This window comes from Bos javanicus, chromosome X (assembly GCF_032452875.1).
Source record: "Bos javanicus breed banteng chromosome X, ARS-OSU_banteng_1.0, whole genome shotgun sequence".
NCBI lineage: Eukaryota > Metazoa > Chordata > Mammalia > Artiodactyla > Bovidae > Bos > Bos javanicus.
In genome coordinates, this window is record NC_083897.1 from 59,233,246 (window position 1) to 59,249,945 (window position 16,700).

The 16,700-nt window shown below is 35.2% G+C and overlaps 1 protein-coding gene across 1 annotated transcript in view; it reads left to right on the top strand.

The window, feature by feature from the left end:
* Window positions 1–16,700, top strand: part of COL4A5 (collagen type IV alpha 5 chain) — a 245,546-nt gene that overhangs the window by 221,393 nt on the left and 7,453 nt on the right. Inside the window, exons 42-47 of the mRNA XM_061409403.1 lie at window positions 8,033–8,166; window positions 10,562–10,634; window positions 10,767–10,838; window positions 11,675–11,803; window positions 12,640–12,738; window positions 13,905–14,117. Coding sequence (XP_061265387.1) covers window positions 8,033–8,166; window positions 10,562–10,634; window positions 10,767–10,838; window positions 11,675–11,803; window positions 12,640–12,738; window positions 13,905–14,117 — 720 coding nt within the window. The remainder of the gene's footprint in view (window positions 1–8,032; window positions 8,167–10,561; window positions 10,635–10,766; window positions 10,839–11,674; window positions 11,804–12,639; window positions 12,739–13,904; window positions 14,118–16,700) is intronic.

Below are 16,700 nucleotides of genomic sequence, written 5' to 3' on the forward strand. Positions count from 1 at the left end.
TGTCTTGTGTTAACTGCTCTAATAGTCTCAGTTTTGCATCCAATGTTCACTTTTCCTTTTGTGTTTGTGCTGTTTCATTTCATTTTACTAAGTTTGGAAATGCTCATTTTCATTCTGGATTAATGTCGCTGAGCCCAATCGCTGAAGATAGATTATTAACAGATACTTGAGACTTAATATTCAGTTTTTTAATTTCTAATTATTGAAAATTTGGCCCTCATTGATTTTTTTAAAGTAAGATAAATGTAAAATTAAAGAAACAAAAAAATTGCCTTTTTATCCTTTGAAGGTCTGACTCATTTTTATAATGTATTTAAAAGTGCAAATTTCCATAAACTCTGAAGTGATTGCAGTCAGTTTTAATAAGATATTCTGTAAAAACATGAATCAATGGCATCACATACTTTGTTCAGAAGATCATTTTCAAAACCAGATTTTATCTGATCTGACTATTTATAGAAGGTATAATTTATAAAGTTTTCCTTTGCTTTACTATTGAAGAAAATCAGTGAAGCTCTCAGCTATGTTAATTATCTGGCATGTAATGTAAAGCATTGACACGAATATCTTGCTTGGTTATGCATGTAATAATTCAAATAAACCAAACTATTCTCCTTTTTAGTATTTTAATCAGCACTGTGGCTATTTATTATCAGTAATGGAGTTCAATGTTGAAAATTATTTTGAAATATATCAACATAAAGGCATCATTCATAAAAGTTTTTTTAAATTACCATTTCTAAAAGAAATAATAACAAAAGTAGTCAGAAGAAGAACACACATCTGATGAGTATTTGTAACCTTTCAACATGTTCATAAACTACAAATTAAAATGGAATTTTAAACCCAGTTGCTCTTAGAATTGATTGTTGTCTGCACTTATAGTAATGATTATTATAAGAATGATTTTTGGCTTTTCAAAATATGTCACATGTGCTGTTTTTATTTTAATGTTGATGTGAAGTGGCAATAATTTGGTTTATATACAGATGCATGAATATAAACTTGCAGGGTATTCTTTTATTGAATTAAAGTTTAACTTGAAAAAAATTAGTGTAATGCTTTAGTTTCTTGGTATTTCTAACAATTTTGATATTTTTCCTTTTTGTTAATGATGACATTGGGCCTTGGTGAACTTTGATCCCTATCCAGGTCCTACAGGTTAGCTCCTTAACTCCAAAGTAGTATCTGCATGAAATATGAAACTTTTTCTTTTATTTATATATATATATTTATATGTATGTGTATATTATTTATATACACATGTGTATGTGTATATATAGGTATATATACACATGTGTCTAATGTTTTCAAGTATTTGAATATATTTTAAGAGCATATATGCCAATTCAGTTCTTACATGTTGGTCTATCTCTGAAAGTTGTTAGGAATTTGTACAGTCCAGTTTTTCTGTCTATTGGAATAACTCAAAATAACCTACTTAGAAAAACTGATTTATCATTTTAAAATTTATGTATTTATGTTTTTTTTAGTTGGAAATTTATAGTATTCAAAACTATATTATATACTATTTTACATTTTCTGTGTATTTCCTATTTTTGCTTCATATCTGCTAATATTATTGAAATTAAACTATTCTTCAAAAAGATATTTTTAAAGAATAATATATATTATCAGATCCTGCAAATATGCAATTCTTGATGAACCATACCTCTTGTAACTTTTCAAACCATCCCACCTTCACATTTTTGTTTGTCACAAAGTTCTAAATTCTGCTACTATATAAATGAACTAATAGGCTCAGAGTTAAAAATAAATTTAGTGTAACCAGCAAAGATTAGAAACCTCTTAATCTTATTTTCATCCTATACATATAAACAGTACACACCTAGAAATAGTTACCAAGAGCTGCCCATTAGAAAATTGCTGATTAATATTAAAAGATTTTCACCTAATCAGAAGTAAAAAGAATCACAAATATCTGAATGTGTTTATTATTCAAGATAAAGAGCCCTTTTCACATTTCTGAGGAGCAGCTAAAAGGGGAAAAAGTATAATCCTGAGTTCTAGCTACTGGGAATGGCAGGAAATTTTCTCTTCTTCTTATTTTAAAATTTATACTTTTTCAAGATGCTTTTTAGGAAGCAGTCTATCTCTATCTGAATTGATTCCTTGATTTATTACTACCCCACAAACCCATTATTTCATATAACTATATAGTATCACTCCAGAAGGACCTAAGTTTTACATTAGTCAAACAGATATTCACTAGATACCAGCTAATGGTAGTAAGACAGGTTTTATTCAAGACTATTGCATTAGGGGAAAGACTATTGCAACAGGAAAGAGAGACTGAGCTCAGGTCGGAGTACAACGAGGTCAAATGGGGATTTTATTCAACTAGTAGAGTAAAGGATCTTCCCTGGTGGCTCAGACGGTAAAGCATCTGCCTACAATGCGGGAGACCTGGGTTCGATCCCTGGGATGGGAAGATTCCCTGGAGAAGGAAATGGCAAACCACTCCAGAACTCTTGCCTGGAAAACCCCATGGACAGAGAAGCCTGGTAGGCTACAGTCCATGAGGTCGCAAAGAGTCAGACACGACTGAGCAACTTCACATTCAGAGTAAAGGACTCAGTGGATGAAAAATTACTAAAAAGAGATATCAAGGGTAAACAGATTCTTGCTAAACTGGCCTATTAGAGTTCTCACCAAAGGTAGTCTAAGGGCTATCAGGGTCCTTGAGGTCTTGCCAAAGTCTTGCTAGAGTCTTGCTAAAGGCAGTCTAAGGACTTAGATATTAAGGATGAGGAATAAGGAACGTGATCAGATATCGGGGGCGGGGGCGGGGGCAACTCACCCTAAACTGACTTAGCAAGATTCTTGCTAAAAGTGGACTCAACAGACCAAGGACAGGGCCCAAGGAGTAAGGCCTAATTGAGAAGAGGGCTCAGAGGAATCTGTCTGAAGTTTAGTCACAGATAAGAAAACTAAGGCCCAAAGAAGTGAATAAGCTTGCTCAAGGTCATATTGTTAGTTACTGGCATAGCAGGGAATCTGACTTGGGGTTCCCCAGTACTTAGTTAAGTATCTGTTCTACTAGTAAAACATATCATCTTTCCACACAGACAGCTACATATCTTGATGCTTATGATCTGGCCTCTTACTCTAGTTATAAATATGGTAAGTGATTGAACAAAGCTGCTTCTGCCATTTTAGGAGACTTTTAGCACAGCAGACTGGGCCTTGCCTTTGCTTTTTTGTTTTCTGTTAACTCTTAAGTCTCCATCAACCCCTACTGTTTCTTGTGTTTTCCTAAATGGATGTCATCAAAAAGATTAAGACAAATGCATGCTATTTAACTATTGCCAAGATAAAGAGAAGACTAAGGTATACTTTGAAGTAATTTTGAGTCCCCCCCTGTCTGACTTGCATAGAAGTTGCTGCCTTGATCACTTCCAGACTTTACTGTCAGCCACAAGATTGTTTTATTCCAAGGCTCTAGAATATATTCAGAGAAAAAAAAAAAGGAAAGTAGCCATATTAGTTTAAAACTGATTTGACAACTTATTTACAAGATGTACTCTAAATTACAGTTATTGGAACCCGGTATCTGTAGTATTCTCTTCTTTGCAGCAATTGGAGACTGCAACCCTAAGTGGAAACTGGATTTTAAATTTACCAATCAATTCATTAGCTTATCTTTAATTATTACTACTCATGTATAAGAGATTTTTTGTTTTATTTGGTTTTTCAGTTAAACTTTGTTAGGTCATTTGAGAAATAATTTAGAAACTCGTGTACAAAATTGACTTGGCATATAACTCATTAAAATGTTACCTTTTAGAAATTAAAGTCTTAGAAGTTTTGCTATGATATGATCTGAAGTTTTCCTTGTGACTTAGACTGAAATATCATATATTTCAATGAGATATTTTTCTAAGAGTTCTTATTTTGGTCCTTCTATAGCAAACACATATATAAAATGTCTTTACTCGAACTGAATTATCTTAAGTAGAAATTCTAATTTATCTAGCTAATAGTGTTGCCAGACTCTGCTCAAAGTGTTGTCTTGAGTCAGTTTGCTGTATGTGATTTAGAAACCATTTAAACAAACAGAAGCTGATTTTTTGGCTTCCTGGATTTCAAATTGTCAAATGCTTTAAGAGTCTTATTACTTGGTATAGTAATGTTTTATATTTATATGACACACCATCATTTATATCACGCTCCGTGAAGGCAGAGTTTGGGTCTAGCTAATCTCTGTGTTCCCTGTGTCATCTTGCACATGGCAGGTCAACATTTTAAAAAATATATTTCATCTTTAAAACAACTCTGAAGGAGATTAGGGTAGACAACACTATTCCCATTGTGTGGGTGAGAAAACAAGCTCAGAGAGATTGAATTGCCCAGAATCTCATAGATATAAGTAAGTAGTAGAGCCAAGAATAAATCCTCGGTCTTCTAATTTCTAGGATTCAGTATACTAGTACAATTTATTCTCTCTGCAAACCTCAACCTATAAATCATAGCAAGACTTGTAAGAAAAGGAAATTGGGTTTATAGTCAATTAACATTAACCAGGAGTTGTCCTGTTTGTAAGCTTTTTATCTTTTTAATGATCCTTCTTTTTATAGTTAATAGTCTAATTTAATATGTACACCGAATAATATAAAGTAGATGTGATATTTTCTGTAGTTTGGGGTGGGATATTGCATGCCAAAATATTTTTGAAGGGCCCCTTCAGTGATGGTCTTCACATCTTTGGAAAATTCTACTCTTAGTTTTCAAGTTCAATGGTGAGCAAACATATATCGGTTTTTTCTCTTTGAGTATATTACAAGTAATAATGGAAGAGAAGAAAGCTTCTTGATGGATTATTTTTAAAAATCACGATCTGTCTTCATGGAATGATTTTCAAAGAAGACAAACAGAAGTACAGTTGGTAATGGCCATTGTATATTTGTGTTTTAATTTCTCTGTTAGGTCATCTGTGATCTTTGTATATTTGCCTGGTAAGGTCTTCAACTGTAGCTCCTTGGAGCAGTCTGCCTGTACCAAGAAATTTGCACCTTGTGTTTTTGCTAAAGAATGGCAGAGGCCAAGATAAACTTTTACCCAAAAGTTTTACCCAAAGGAGTAGAAGGCTATCAGTGAAGTGGTACTCCCTTTCCAACTTTCATATTTTGAGGTTCTAACTTTTGGAAAGCCATTGTAGCATTTCATTTGAGTTAATGAAAACTAGCAGCTTATTTCATAGAATAAGCTCTATTTTAAAATATTTGGCTCTCTATACTCCTGTATGGTTCTGTTTGCATACTGATTACGCTGTAGGTGTAAGAAATGCTGGCAAAGAGAATTATTGTTTAACTTGTGCTATAATGTGAACCACTTCTAACTCATAATCTTATTTTGTACTGTGTGATGTCTGATACTGCTAACATCGATCTTTGGGCTTTGGTGAACTCTGATCTTCCCAGGTTTTCAAGGTTAGACTGGTCAATTTTTTTTTTTTAATGCTTTGTATGTGTGACAAGAGAAATGCACTTTTTTTTGCTATAATTCAGAAGTCATTGAAGAGTGCTGTTATCCTCAAATAACTACGTGCTCTGGTATTTAACATTTTGGTGAAGGTAATGTGACTTGTTTATAATCAAGTTTGAAATAACATTAGGTCTTTGTGCTTTCAATTTTTTATAATAGGTAATTCATACATAGAAACATGTTGAATTTTAAATGGAAATACACTTATTTTTATATTTAAGACGCATTATTTAGGCAGGCATCTGACCCATTTGTAACCTTTGTGTGTTGATTTTATTTTCTTGAATTTTTTTTGCCTGAGATTGATCAGAGCTGTGCTTTCATGGCTATTTTCAATAATGAAAGAGGGTAACTTTCAAGTATTGTTATAAATAAAACTTACATGCCCCTTGTGTTATTAGCAAATCAGTAATTTAAATTTGAGAGACACTAGAACAATAGGTCTGAATCAATAACATGTAAATTTACCCAAATTTCCTTTTAATTGCAAACAGAACAATGCCTAAAACATACCTACTTTTTTTTTTTTTTCAAAATGATAAGTGTTCTGATTACTTTTCAGATTGGGGAGAGAAGAATAAAATGTTCCTTTTTTTTCTCCTCTTAATCTTACCCTAGTCACTGGTAGATTGATTCACAGATAGTTTACTTTTCTCTTAATAATCTGATTTGCTACCTGATTTCTAGTCTAAATTACACATTATGGAAGAAGGTAACAATTTTTGTCCAAAAACCCTACCTAGGGGTTTGAACTCAATAATTGTTTTTATTTGTTTAAATTCAAAATACCCAACCCTTTCTTTATGATTGGGAAGGGAAATTCTGAGAGTGTCTATCTGGTTGCTGGGCTAGGGTGACTGTATGATTTAAACTGTTTAAAGATAAATGATTGTTGTACTGTTGTGAACCTGCTTCCTCTTTCTCAAGTGACAGTATTATATTATGAAATCACATAGAAATAGCTGAAAGATTAAAAACAGGTTCATATTTTTAAATATGTTCTTACCTTCAGTTTTACTAGTAATGAAGATAATAATTGTTTAAAAATTCTTATATAATTCTTACTATGTGCCAGGCACTGTGTTTATAGATACTATCTTATTTAATTCTTGGAACATCCTGATAAAGTAGGTTCTATTCTTATTTCCATTTTAAAGAAGTTGAAATTGAGGCCAAGGTGATGAATAAAACTTACAGAGGTCAAATAGCTAATGATTGATTAATGAGTCCAGCATTCATGATCTCTAAGCCATGCTGCATTGTTAGCATGAAGCCACTGATTCTGAGTCATAAGAGTACTGGAAAGGACGGGATCAAAGATGTGACCTTTTGTCTGTATGTAAACATGAATTCAGTATTCTAAATTCATATGCCTGTGAAATTTCCCTTAAAAATAAACTCTACGTATTTTCCTTTTTTGTTGAAACCAGTGAAAAACTAAGATTACTGGAAGAGAGAAGGTATAGGTGCTCACTATGTACTGTTCATTATTTGGGACTTTGTAATTATTTTCTTAAGGCAGGGCTATTTAGTCTCCACCTCAGCACTCTGCAGGCAAGACAGCTATTTCCCACCTAGTGAGGAAAAATGTGGCTATTTATAAGATCTTCTCGGTCACTTAATGAACCTGATACCTTTATTTAGAAGGAACATTTTAAAACATAGTATAAGGAAGGAGCTTAGCAAAATCCCCTTTTAAATTATTTATTTATTCAGAAGTTATATGCCAAGTCCTTTATTTTTCTTCAGAAATATTTAAAATGTAAATAACACAAAAGCATTTTTAAATTAAGTTAAAAGTACTATATTGACTCCTTGAATTTCTGACATTAAAATATTCCCATGTTTTAAGCATATCACTAAAATGAAATTAGGCAATTAGTTTGCTTAAATAACTATCTTAATTGCATAGTAATACAAACTGAATAAAAGTAACTACTTACAAATAAAGCAACTTTATTTTAATCATAATGAGGCAAATGATGTGAATCCCTGATTGCCCTACAAAATGTGGCAGTGTACCAGCAGCTTTAGCTACAGGACACTTTTTATTTACAGGGCACTTGTTAGAATGGAAATTCCTGGGCCCCTCTCCAGCCTAACAGAATCCAAAACTCTGGGGGTATATCCAAGAATCTATTTTAACAAGCCCTCCCGGGGATTCTGATGCATTTCCAATTTGAGAACAGTGCTCTATGGTATCTGTTTTGGTTCACTTAAATCAAACAGTTAAGGATTACAGAAGCAATCTTTATTACAATGTCCGAAGTCCTTCCTTTAGATATGAGCTTATTGGATTTAATGTATAATAAAATACAAAATTAAAGAATCTGCAACCCAGTGTTCATAACAAAAAGAACCCAGCCCAGTTTACATTAGAGAGTCAGCATTGATCTATATATTTTAATGTACTCTGGATTTTATTCTGCAAACTAATAGATGACTAAGAGTATTTGGATAATTTAAAAGCCTTTTATGCTGTTCTTATGTTATACTGAAATGTGGCTATTTGTTGTGCATTATCAAGGTCCACCAGGTCCAGAAGGTCCCCGGGGTCTACCTGGAAGTGGGGCTATTAAAGGAGAAAGAGGTAACCCAGGCCAACCTGGGCAACCTGGTTTGCCTGGTTTGAAAGGTGATCAAGGTCCTCCAGGACTCCAGGTAGGAAATAGGAATAGATATTTGATGAGAAATGGATGTGGGTGTTTGCATTCAAAATGAGAATTCCAAACTGCATTGTTTTAATTCGCATTTACCGGTCAAGGCTCTTTGCATGGCTTCCTGGTGAAGTACAGAGAAAAAGGCAAGTTCCTGTCTTCTACCAACTAAAGGGACTTTGCTACCTTATAGTTAACGGGTTCCCCAAAAGATAGTTTTAACTGGAGTTCTTGGTGTGTATAGATTTTGATTTCAGAAACTTTGATTTCAGCAAAAGCAAATTATAAAAGGATATGTGGTGTGTGTGTGTGTGTGTGTGTAAGCATTGCATGTGGATGAGTCTTCCATAGAGAACTGATTATGGTGAGTGGGGATATGTTAGACTTTGTAGTTAGAGTCACTTTGCAGCTCCACTGTACAGTTGTGCTCTGTGTCTATGAGGAAGGCAGACAGATACTTTGTGTTTCTGTCTTTACCTGTAAAAGGAGAATAATAACATATCCCCACGTCTATATTCATGCGTTTTCCACCTTGGTTTGAGTGACCCAGAAAGTCACATGTTTATTTATGTACCCTCAAAGCTTCCTTCCTTCATTCAGGAGGGTTGTTGTTAGATTTGACAGCCAACAAAGTCTGGGCTTAGTCTTTTAGCTTTGATGGCTGCTTTATAGCAGAAAAAAAATCTAAAGAAATTGTCCTTAAAGTTTAAAACAACCCACCTTTTTCCCTGTTATCGCTATTCTTTTAGACATCTAGACTTAAATTTTTAATCCTCTTTTTATTCATTCTCTACTCACTCCCTACCTCATTCATTTCCAATGTAGTTCCAATTTGCATGTCACTTTGCCAGATTCAAGACTACTATCTGATACCAACGTTTTATAAACATGGTATTTTCAAGTTCTATTCATTTTCTTTTATGCAAGTTCTTATATTTGTACCCTTTCTAATTTTCATTTTGGAAATAATACTAAACTTATAGAAAATTTTCAAGAATGGTAAAAAACCCTATTTACCCAAATGGACCAGTTGTTAATGTTTTGCCCCATTCGCTCTCTATGTGTATTTTCTCTGTGTGTATATGTATAATTATGTATTTTTTTTCTGAAATAAGCCTATTTTTTTCTTTCATGACCTGGGCATTTTTGAAGAAATATGTGTAGCCCCTTCCCACTAAAAAAAGAATGTTTCTTCTTTTGCCTGCTGTTTCTTCATAATTAGATTGAAGATGTGCCTCCCCAGATGGAATACTCCATGAGTGGTGTGTTCTCAGATATGGAGGCCCACAATATTCATCCGCCCTTAATTAATTATCTTAATTTTTATTTTCCCATTAAGTTGTTACCTGGTTTCTCCACTACATGGTTACTGTTTTTCCCCTTGTAACTAATAAGCAAAACTACAGGAAGACACATTAAGATCATACAACTATACTGTTCCACATCAGAATTTCTTCTTAGAATATCTGTCTATGATTTCTGCCTCAGCCATTCAATTCTGTGATAGTGGCAACTGATGATTGTCCCACTCTAGCACTGCCTCCACATATTCCACTTGGCCCTTCTGTAACCAAGAGCCTCCCTTCTCTTCCATATATTGGCTCTTTGTTATCATCATAGACGCATAAACCTCATTCTTTTCAATGATTTGTAATTTTTAAACTATCCTTACTTATTTTGATTCTCAAACTGTCCTAGATTTGGGAGCCCCTTCAAGCTGGATCCTATGACTTTATGACATGGCCCCCCTTTAAGCTCTTTCTTACATTTTTGCTTAAGATGTTCTAGACTTGTCTCTTTGTTTGTTACTATTAGTAAACTTCATTGTTCCACACTTACTCTTCCTTTAGGTTCATTCTAGAGTTATTCTCAACTCTTCCTCTCCCCATAGTTTTCCTGGCCCTCAAACCCAATTAATTAACAAGCCTACTGTATTTTTTACTTAGTCTGTTAGACTTCATCACTTCTTGGATTTTAATTCACGCACTTATTACATCAGGGCTACACTCAAAAGAAGTGCCTTTGTTAATGATAATAAAATATTATTGTCATTATATAATTACCATTATATTATAAAATAATATAGCTATTATAGAATAATAACTACCATTAAGTACACATCATAACCAGTTTTCTTAGTACTTAATATCAATTATCTCATTTAATCGTCACAACAACTTCATGAAGTAGATACTATTATTTTCTCTGTTAGAGGTAAGAAAATGATGCAGCAGAAAGAATAAACAATCAACTCAAGGTCACACAAGCTACTAAAAGGTGAACTGAGATTTGAATCCTAAAAGTTTGAGCCAGTTCTGCAAATCACTGTGCAATACCACCTATGCTCTTCCTTCCCTGCCCCCAATATTGTTCTAAAATTAATGATTTTATTTATTCAGGGTAACCCTGGCCGGCCAGGTCTCAATGGAATGAAAGGAGATCCTGGTCTCCCTGGCGTTCCAGGATTTCCAGGTATTTGAAGGGATGTTTTGCAGTTTCCCCCTTTACATTAAATTCCTTTGGGAGAACACACACAGTTCCTGATCCGGCTGGGTAAAGGCTATGGCCCTGTTGCTTTGCTGTGCAATTGTACCTTCTTTGTAGGCATGAAAGGACCCAGTGGAGTACCTGGTTCAACTGGCCCTGAGGGGGATCCAGGACTTATTGGCCCACCAGGTAAGACTTATTTCTGGAGCTAGTTATACCTGATACTTAAATTCATTGAAGAATTTGAAAGTTTGCATTCTGCCTTTCAGTTGAAACTTTCAGAGTCTCAGTCCCCAACAACTGAGGGGAAATAGGCAGGACTTTCCCTCTTCTTATTATATTAATCTCTCAAGCTCTCTGTTTCAATAATGTAATATCAAGAACAGACTTTTTAAATTTAAGATAGATACAGGACCAACAAGAATGCTTCATTGAGTTGTGTTTTGTTTTTTTTTTTTTTACCTTTTATACTAACTTTCCCATATTCAATAGAATAGATCACAAGAGCAAGTCTCATAGGTATGTTTCTATATTTTTAATATGAAAATAGTTCCTTTTGCTGAGAGACTTACAGACATTTCCTATAAACTATGAAACAGGGTATCTACTAAATTCCTCTACTAGTTAGTTCAGTGGCTCCCTTGACAAACTCAACAAACAAGATCCGCAAATGACGTTAGAATCAGAATGGATTCATCAGGAAACAGAACTGTCTTCCCTTGACACCAGTGTTCACAGATTTGCAATCACACTTCAAGGCTTGAAAATAGGGACTATATGCCTAATTTGTCCGTAGACCCTAATCTATGGACAAATAAGACCCTAAGAAATTATTTTTTTTTTGGCTCTTTGGGGGAAATAAAGGTAATTTTCCCAAACAGATTTCTGTTGGACATAGTAAATTCCAATACATGTAACTCATTTCTCTCAAACCAATTCTTATTCTGATCTGAGGTTTATTTTGGCATTCATTCTTTCCAACCTTTCTCTTCCCTACCTTCAACTTTATATATTTTGCCTCTTAGGTCCCCCTGGATTACCTGGTCCTTCAGGACAGAGTATTGTAATCAAAGGAGATGCTGGCCCACCAGGGATTCCAGGCCAGCCTGGATTAAAAGGTTTACAAGGACTCCCAGGACCTCAGGGTTTACCAGGTACCTTTGTAGATCATCTTTTTCAAGCCTTATGTATTTGCAAACATTTCCCTCATTCTCCTTTCACTTGTCAGAGTTTGTCTTTGACGACAGGAGTCTCAGCAGCTAGTAGAATACTACACCACCATGGGTTGCACTTTCTCTTTTGAACCTTTCTTGAAAGGTTCATTTCTCATGCCCTAATTTCTTTTAGGCCCAGTCCAATTTTTTCTCGCTCATCTGGCTATCCTAATTGAATGATTAGGTTAATGTTTTTAAAATCTCTATAATGAAATTCATATGCATTTAAGATCTGATGCTTTCTCTGTCCCAACCACCAGAAGGATAGAAGGCTGATTTGATGGGCTGTTAGTTTCCACGCTGTGAGGTTGTATGATTTTTAAACTAAATCCTGTCTAGTTGGCCAATTCACTCTATACTTGCAGCCAACTGTGATTCTAAAAGAAAACTAGAAACTAACTTCAGTCTTTCCAGTTTATTAGTGGCTTAACAGCAGTCTTTTCATAAATGAAGTATACAGGCAGCAACAGCCTTGCCTTTTGTTGGGATATAGAACAAAAGTTGGGCCTTGTGCTATGTCTTGTACTGAAGGCAAGGAGCACACAACCGCCATATTATAGAATTCTCCACAGAGGCAAATGGATTGTTTAAAATTAAACCTAAATCCTTGTCTGCATCTTTTCATCCTGGGCTTGAACTATTCTTTCATTTATCTGAATTAAAGACAAAACCAGATTATGAATTCAGTGCCACTCATGGATGTCAAGTGTCCTAGCTCTATCTGGATGTGGATTTATTCTACGCACATTTGAAAACCCTACTGCTTTCTCCTGTAGGTCCAATTGGCCCTCCAGGAGATCCTGGACGCAATGGACTCCCTGGCTTTGATGGTGCTGGAGGACGCAAAGGAGACCCAGGTTTGCCAGGCCAGCCAGGTGAGACAAGTAAAACACTGCTGCTGATAGTAGTTTTTAAGTCTGGGAGACCTCTGGACATATCCCTCCAACTGGAGCTGTGAAAGCCTCCTCTTGAGAGAGCACAGCTAGCTGGGGAGTCTGTTGCTTGGGAAAAATACGATGACACAGATTTGCCAGTATAAGAGAAACACAGGAAGGCTGTTTTCATTTTAAATGTTTTTACAGCCCTAGAAAGTCAGCTTTTCCTCAAGATGAGGATTTTTCAGGTATTCATTGTGCTTAACTGTTCTGATAATTTTCAGTGTTTTTACAATTGTAGATAATGTAAATATAACTCTAAATAACAAATGTAAAGGTTTGTGTTGGTAAAACAAAACAAAACAAAAACAAACAAAAAAAAAAACAGCAGTAGCAGCAAAGCAGATTGGTGCTGTCTATGTTGCTCCTAGAACCAACACCCTGCCATCTCATTAACTGTCTTTCTAGGGAAGAAACAGGTCAGTGTCACCTTCATCACATACAGGCATTGCTGTGACATTTCCCCCAAGTGAAAAATCTATACACACAGTGGCCAAAGGCCTGTATATAGAGAATTTTTAAAAAATAAGCTCAAATCGAGTGGCCAAATAGAGAACAGAAACCAGTGACAGATTGAAATTAAACATTTTAAAAAGTTTCCTCAGAGTACCCTGCCTATTCTCTAAACAAGAATGTATGCCTGAGAATAATTCTCTAGACAGATTCAAAGGAAAATGTTTTTCAGCACTGAAGCTGGCAGACTGACAGCAACCACACCTTTCCTTTCTAAGTGATGAACTAAACAGCAGACTGAGATTTTGTCATTGGGTTTGGACTCCTTTAGTACAGTGAGAGACTAGGTAACATACAAATTTCCCAAATGGGCATCACTTCTTCCCATCTAGTGTTCCATTCACTCAGTATTTATTTAGTGCCTAATGTCATCAACCAATTCCAGAAGGGAAAAAAAAAAATTAATCTCTTTGAGGACAGGGACCATGTTTTGTTTGTCTCCAAATCTGTGATATCTGACAATGCCTGTGTAGACATTCTATAAATATTGATTAAATTAACTAATCAAACGAGGTCATAATGTTTTGTCAATAGCCATAATAGTGAATCAGAGCTCACTTAATTTTGTATACTGACGGCTTTTTGGAAAATAGGTACTCGTGGCTTGGATGGTCCCCCCGGGCCAGATGGATTGCAGGGTCCTCCAGGTCCCCCTGGAACCTCTTCTATTGCCCATGGGTTTCTCATCACACGTCACAGCCAGACAACAGATGCTCCACAATGCCCACAGGGAACCATCCAGGTGTATGAAGGCTTTTCTCTCCTGTATGTACAAGGAAATAAAAGAGCTCATGGTCAAGACTTGGGTGAGATAATCAGCATCTTATTTCTTACTATGCATTTCTATTTTGTTTTGAAAATCTTGTTAGGTTCTAGAGTAACCTTGGACAAAGTGCATCTCTCTATTCTTTCACTCACAGTCAGTCACTCAGCCGTGCCTGACTCTTTTGCAAACCCATAGACTGCAGCCTGCCAGCCTCCTCTGTCCGTGGAATTTTCCAGGCACGAATACTGGAATGGGTAGCCGTTTCTTTCTCCAAGGGATCTTCCTGACCCAGGGATCAAACCCCAGTCTCCTGCATTGCAGGCAGATTCTTTACCATCTGAGCCACCTTATGTAGAATCTTTTTCTAATTTTACAATTGACAAATCTTCATTGTAAATATACTCTTATCTTTTAGATAATGTTCTCTACTTTTTTCCCTTCAGTCCATTCTCTCTTTACTGTGAGAATCTAACTTCTACCCATAATCAAGCTTATAAATGTTAAACTCCTAACCTAGTAAGTGAACAGGAAGCATTAAAAGTTTTTGAACATCATGAAATTCACAAATGTAAAGCAAAGAAAAAATAGGATCTCTTATCTACTATGTCCCTATAACTTTTCAAAATGTGTGTATTTGGTCAAGCAAGGGCTGTCATAGTATGTATTCAGATGCAGAGGCTATAAACTAGACCTGACTCAAGTACAGCTTAGGCCTCAGCCATAGGAACATCATGATAGTACCCAATATTTCAAGTGTGATACAGGATTGCAGGGTCTCTGCCAGGGCTCATTCAGGGATCAAATTGGAGATATCTTGATGCCTAGGCAAAGAATAAAAATAAGAAGTTTGATGTTAAAGAAACAATCACCTCACTAAATACATACATAGTCTGTGCTGAATTAGTGAAAGGACTATGGTGTATAAAAAAGATGGTAGTGGTGGAGGAAACAGACAATACTGAAAATGTTCTGTCTGAAAAAACAAAATGCATACCCAGAATCATTAGTGTATTAAAACTTTATAGTTTCAAAATATGAGAGTACTGAGAGTTCATGAGATCACCCTAGCTTTGACTGCTTGGAGACTATAACCAGAATTCTGCATCACTGTAGGTAGCCTACAGCGTAAATGCAACCAAACACCCATGTTCTCATCACTGTAGACCTTCCTTTTATGTACACCTTCCTAGTCTCTTCTTTCTGAGACCCAGAGATATTTCCATCCCTGTCCCTAACTAGTAATGTTAGTTTTATTTTTAATTTATAATTCAAAAGCACTTTCAGGGACTTCCCTGGCGGTCCAGTGGGAAGGACTCTGCACTTCAACTGCAGGGGGCAAAGGTTTAGTCCCTGGTCAGGGAACTGAGATCCCACAAATCATGTGGTATAGCCAAAAAGAAAAGCGCTTTCAAAAAAAAAGAAAGAAAAGCACTTTCATATTCATTAGACAATTTGATTTTCAAAACTAAAATAATCAAGAAAGTTATAGGGCAAGTATTGTATTTATATTTATACACACACACACACACACACACACACACACATAAACTGGCTAAGAGGTTAAGTGACCTGACCTATTCAATGCCACAATGGACTGCCAGGGAAGTCTCTGAAAGTGTTTTTTAATTATAAATTAATTTAAAAATAAAACTAGCATTACTAATTAGAGACAGGGATGGAAATATCTCTGGTCTCAGAATCACAAAAGAATATATATGTATGCATATTTATATATATTCTTTCTATTATGATGCATCTCAGGATACTGAATATGGTTCCCTGTGCTATACAATAGGAACTTGTTTATCCATTCAATATGTAACGGTTTGCATCTATTGACCCCAGACCCCCATTCCATCCCTCCCCGAACCCCTGCCCTGCTGGGCATCCACCGGTCTGTTCTCTGTGTCTGTGAATCTGTTTCTGTTTTGAAGATAGGTTTGTTTGTAACACCTATCAATTGCAAACCCATCCATTTTTCAATTATGTCAGTTTTCTCATTTGCTCTCACATGACTTCGAGTCATTCACCTCTCTGAGCTATTTTTTTTTTCTCTGAAAAAAGTATAAATTAGGCTAAATCAATGATTTTCCACCTGGGGAAATTTTGAAAAGATTCCTAGGTCCATTCCTAAACTATAATATAAAAATTCCCAGTGATTCTGACAGTCCACCAATTTTAAGAATTATTGATCTTTTATCAATCATCCTCAGCCTGAGATAAACATACTCCATTGGATATATGAGGAATTTCCAATGTATAATTTTAATGGTATTAGTTTATAAATCCTCAACTTTCATATGTACTTTCTCCTAAAGTTGAACTGCCTGTGTATATGCTTTAGATAATCTCTTTTCCTATATCCTCTTTCTCTACCACCCATCTCCTATTTTATAAAAGACTCATACCATGGCATATTGCCTTGAAACATAAAAACCTCTAAGAGACAAATTCAGAGGAACAATTCAAAATAATGGCTTTGTTAAAGTATCTGTTAACTCAGGTTCTATAATTCACTTCTAATCCATCTCATTAGAAAATGCATTTCTAATAAAAATTTAATTTTTAGTCAGTATCAAAATTTATAATAACCTATTTTTGATCAGTGTGAATTAATAGTAAT